The sequence below is a fragment of the Adiantum capillus-veneris genome, chromosome 23 (genome assembly GCF_014529385.1).
Source record: "Adiantum capillus-veneris isolate H3 chromosome 23, ASM1452938v2, whole genome shotgun sequence".
In the NCBI taxonomy this organism is placed as follows: Eukaryota; Viridiplantae; Streptophyta; class Polypodiopsida; order Polypodiales; family Pteridaceae; genus Adiantum; species Adiantum capillus-veneris.
In genome coordinates, this window is record NC_140953.1 from 50,610,860 (window position 1) to 50,615,684 (window position 4,825).

Consider the following 4,825-nt stretch of genomic DNA (forward strand, 5'->3'; position numbering starts at 1 on the left):
TTATTTAACATTCCACCCCATAAGACACACTACATAAAAATTTAGCCAAATTGATAGACAACATATGGAGGAGTTTGACAAACCACCTAAAAATAAGAGTTGAAGCCCCCCCCCCCCTTTGGACAACATAGGGTGTATGTACTTTGCTCTGAAGACATTTAGAATGTGACAATTAACATAGAATCAACCACAAAGACATCATTGGGTGCACGACATAAGGATGAGCCAACAAGAAAACAAGATCTTCTAATAACAAGTGATCCATGTTGAGTAAAAGGAAGTAGATTGACATGCCATGCTCCTCCTCTACTGGTGGTTTCTCCCATTGGCTTATTGAGTTTAGACTCCAAGGCTATGGAGGATGCTCCCCTTGATAAAAATGGAGCGTGCCCACAATACAATCGGATACATTTTTAACATATGCAAAAAAATGTTTGAAGCGAAATGGATCATGTTCGCACAAGAGATGAAGGGCCTTTCTCTGCTACAACCATTTAGTGGATCTATGGGGGAGGTCTCTCAATCCATTGGTATTTCCCATAGGCCATTAAATGGTCTAATATTAGCCTTTCTCTGCTACAACCATTTAGTGGATCTATGGGGGAGGTCTCTCAATCCATTGGTCTTTCCCATACACCATTAAAAGGTCTAAGATTAGCCTCTATCTGCTACAACCATTAGGGGGTCTATGGGGGAGGTCTCTCAATTCATTGGTCTTTCCCATACTTTGTTAAAAGGTTTAAGATTAGCAGACCATCAAAATCAAAATTAGTGCCGACTACTGTCAAACACTACTGCCACGTGCACTGTTGAGGTGTCTAGGATTGTCTAGGGTGGTAATCAGAATGTAGGTAGGCTTGGGAAATGGTATTGCCACACGCAATGGTGGACGCACATAAGAGAGCAATGTCGGTGAGGTAAAAGCTTGCACCATGATTGGCTGAAGTGGGCGTTGCTGGTCAACCTTGACCTTTTGGACAAAGCGGTAGGGAGAGTGGAATGAGTTGGCAGACCACGATAGCTTGCAAGTTATCTATTTACCAGTCTATGTGACATTGCCAGTTGAGGTCAACTTGCGCCTCGTCCGTCCGGGCGGACGAGGGCATCGACATTAAAGTCCACGGGCTATTAAATGACGTAAAGCAGTGGGATCGATAGTAAGCGCTTGTGCACGCAAATCTCGAGGGTGTTGGAGGGTTGAAAAAACTATGGACCTCAGTGCCCCTTATGGGATTTGAACCTTGGCGGGCGCCGTCCGAGGTGTGTGGCCTATCCAACCCTCCCATATGCGCGTGTGGTGATAAAGATGGGAAACAAATGCATTATAAGTAAACATGGACACGGGCAGAAGTAACCAACACAAAAAAGGTAAACTCGGACATGCCGGGTAAAATTGAATGGCCGAGCCGACCTTGCATTGCACACGCCTAATTCTCCGCTCGAGATCCCATCGCGGGGACGAGGGTGACGGGGGCCTTCTATATAGACAAACATTTACAGGGGTATATAAATCTTCATGTGAAGGAGCCCTTAACGGAAGGACACATTATTATATACGGGGGCCTTTTATATAGACAAACATTTACAGGGGTATATAAATCTTCATGTGAAGGAGCCCTTAATGGAAGGACACATTATTATATAGCGTTCAGTGAGCAAATGTTTCTTGTTGACGAGCAGACCGGGAGCACAGCAGGTATCTCTCTCTCTCTCTCTCTCTCTCTCTCTCTCTCTCTCTCACACGCACGCTCACGCGCACGCCCGATCTGCGTACCAACCATCTTGCGTTCGGTTGATTCGACCAGGCGTGCAGAATTAAGTCCTTGCGGAGGCACCATGACTCATATCCTTTCTGTCTTTGTACGTTCTGCTTGTGTTTCTTCTATCAGAGTGAGCTCCCTCCCCAAGAGCGTGCAAGGGTCTCTGAAAATCAAGTGAATGAGAACATGTAAGCTCGTATATATTGTTGTTCTCGGATTCCTAGCCACCTAAGGCAATATGTTGAAAGGGATAACGTCCATCACCTTTCTCAGCGTGTGTGTGAATTATTATGGATGGCTATTTAATGTATGTGTCAAGGCGCTCAGAATCTTCTGCAGATGCAACTGTATAACATAAGAGATGTAGCTGAGTGTCTGGAATGCCATGGCAGAAACGTCCTGCTTACATTTAGTGCTTTGTGAATCATCTGTTTTTGAGGTAATGAAGCTGGGCTTGTCCAGGAAGAAGAAGGCATGCTATTTTGTATGAGTAACACCACAGTTTGCATGGCAGTTTGTTCTGTGCATCCACGTAACATATAAGGCTAAAGATTTTTGCTAGTTGCTTGTGCATTGCAAACTACTTTCCTAGTATCCTTTTCCCCTTAACTCCTACCTACGCGGGAATCAGAGGGAAAAAGACCGCGAGCGAGCCCAAGCTAGGACTTCAAAAAATGGTACAAAGAAGGATGATCTTACTCCAGAGCAGCGAAGGGAAAGGTTTGTGTCGTCATATTTTCAGTTTCTGCACATTCATTTATAGAGTTTTTCTACCTCTAAAAGTCTCAACTCGTACTCAGGGATGCAAAGGCTTTACAAGAAAAGTTAGCCAAGAAGGCAGGTCAAAGTGGAGGGGGAGGAGATGCCAACAAATCGAACTATACAGCAAAGAAATAGATGACAAGCAAGGCATGGCTCTGAATTTCATGGAGACAACCACTATGCTTCACTTGTGTAATAAGACATTCTGTTTCTTCATTTCATTCGTACGGACTTGTGCGCCTGCCTTGTTACATAAAACACACCCATGGCACTTGCTATTTGCTTGATTCGATGCTCTTAATAGGCAAGTTTACCTACTGCAGTCTGGTCTCGTTCTTGTCCACGTGTTTTAAGACATCTATGGTCGATGCATTTTTAGTCTGCGTCAGCATTTCTAGATTGGTTTTACCATTTATTTTCTATGCTGAGAAGAACTCTTCCTTTGAGCTTTGAATGGTTGAAAGGTCTCAGAACGTGAGTCTGTTGTGACAAGCTTATGGTGGATTCAAGTATGTGTTGTTTTAATTTTTGACCTTGCGAAAGTGACATGTAGGATTGCCTGTTGGTGCTCTTGTGCTTTGTAAAGTGACTTTTGCAGTGATCCTTAAGTAGCCAGTGTTTGAGGTGAAGTCTGAGTGGTGCTTTTGAATGGTTCTTGGTAGAATTTCTGAAAGAAGTCGCAAGTGAAATGAGAAGAACATGTAGGCTAATGTTCTGCATCTAGGTTTCTGTTTGCCATTCTTATGAATGAAGAGTCTATGACTGTTTCGGTTTCCATGTGTGCTTGTGCAAGGGTTTTGGTAGAATTTCTGGAGCAACTTGCAAGTGATCTGCTTTGGCTAATGTTCTACATCTGGTTTCTGTTACTAGCTTCTTGTCTGTAGCCATGTTGTAAAGGGCATTTTGGTAGGAGTTGATGTGTGCTTGAGCAAGGGTTTTGGTAGGAGTTCTAACCTATGTGAAACAGCTCAGTATTTGGTGAATGATTGACAGTTGCACCCAAAGTGGACTTTTAAGGGGAGAAATTTGTGTCTATTTTGCATCATGTGTAAAGCACAGGAGTTACCATTGTCACGTGCACGGTAGCTCGTCTTTTGTTCTCTGAAGAAATTATCAGTTTGTGGCGGACTGTGGGTTACCTATTATTTTAAATGATCTATGCACGTGAATATATGCCCATGCAATACCTTCTCATGTACAGCATCTTTTTGGTTTAACCCATAATGAAGCTCAGTTTGGCCTACCATTTGCCAAAATTTGAGATAAAACTGTTCGTCAAGTTTCATATTGTCCCAATCTAGCCTTGGTGTAATGGAAGAACACAGTAAAGGAACCAGCCCAGCTTTATGTACAACTATAACCCATTGAAGAATTGCATGCCTGATCTCATCATACTTCATTAAGAGTTGTTTTGGGCATGTTTCGGGGCTGTAGCAAAGCACATGTTCTCATTACGATGGACAAATGGGCACTTTCTTATCGAGATTTTGGAATGGCAAACGCCATAAGCCATGTTGAGTTCAGGATGATTTCCTGTTTGCAGGAAGCTATCGGCTGCAAGCACTTGCAGGTCTTTGCTGGGAAGGGGGCTCCACAGTTTGTGTGCGAGTTCAGGGAGATTACGTCCCTGAACTCATCATACTTCATTAAGAGTTGTTTTGCATGCCTGATCTCATCATACTTCATTAAGAGTTGTTTTGGGCATGTTTCGGGGCTGTAGCAAAGCACATGTTCTCATTACGATGGACAAACGGGCACTTTCTTATCGAGATTTTGGAATGGCAAATGCCATAATAAGCCACATTGAGTTCAGGATGTTCTGTTTGCAGGAAGCCATTGGCTGCAAGCACTTGCAGGTCTTTGCTGGGAAGGGGTGCTACCCAGTTTGCGTGTGAGTTCAGGGAGGTTACCTCCCTTGGTTGGTTCGACTTCTGCATGCTGCTTTAAGCAAGTCTGCCGCGTATGAACGCAGCTAAAGGGTCACTCTGTGGTTTCACCCAAAGATTGTTCTTAACAAGACCCATTTTTCATGCAAATACATTCTCAGGCGTCAATAATGCCAAAATTGTTGGTGCAGACTCTTCGGAATAGTAAATCGAGTACACTTCTGTTCACTTTCATCATTTCAGTTCTCGCGGAAATCCTGGTGTGTCAGATGGTTTCTTGTTGAAGGAGTTGGGGATGGGTCATGCTTTGATTGTTTTTAATAGCAGTGGAAGAATCTATCTCTTTTGCTGGGGCACACTATTCAGAAAATAGTGTTGATAGTTACATTAGAGTTACAGAAGGTTGTGTCCAATAGT

At 43.4% G+C, this 4,825-nt stretch overlaps 1 protein-coding gene across 2 annotated transcripts; it reads left to right on the plus strand.

Annotated features, from left to right (window-relative positions):
- The first annotated feature begins 1,590 nt into the window (after positions 1 to 1,590).
- Positions 1,591 to 2,844, plus strand: LOC147427766 (uncharacterized). Of its 2 annotated transcripts, XM_086497300.1 has the most exons (4): positions 1,591 to 1,696; positions 1,806 to 1,842; positions 2,380 to 2,480; positions 2,561 to 2,844. In XM_086497300.1, the coding sequence occupies exons 2-4, from the start codon at positions 1,837 to 1,839 to the stop codon at positions 2,655 to 2,657; spliced, it is 204 nt and encodes a 67-aa protein (XP_086353426.1). In that variant the 5' UTR covers positions 1,591 to 1,696; positions 1,806 to 1,836; the 3' UTR covers positions 2,658 to 2,844. The 2 variants fall into 2 exon arrangements, with proteins under 2 accessions (XP_086353426.1, XP_086353425.1); XM_086497299.1 differs by having other exon boundaries at positions 1,671 to 1,842.
- The last annotated feature ends 1,981 nt before the right edge of the window (positions 2,845 to 4,825 follow it).

Excerpts from the sequence above, each read along its gene's own strand:
- LOC147427766 (XM_086497300.1), top strand. Across the intron at positions 2,481-2,560 it reads CCAGAGCAGCGAAGGGAAAG|GGATGCAAAGGCTTTACAAG; the intron begins GTTTGTGTCGTC and ends ACTCGTACTCAG.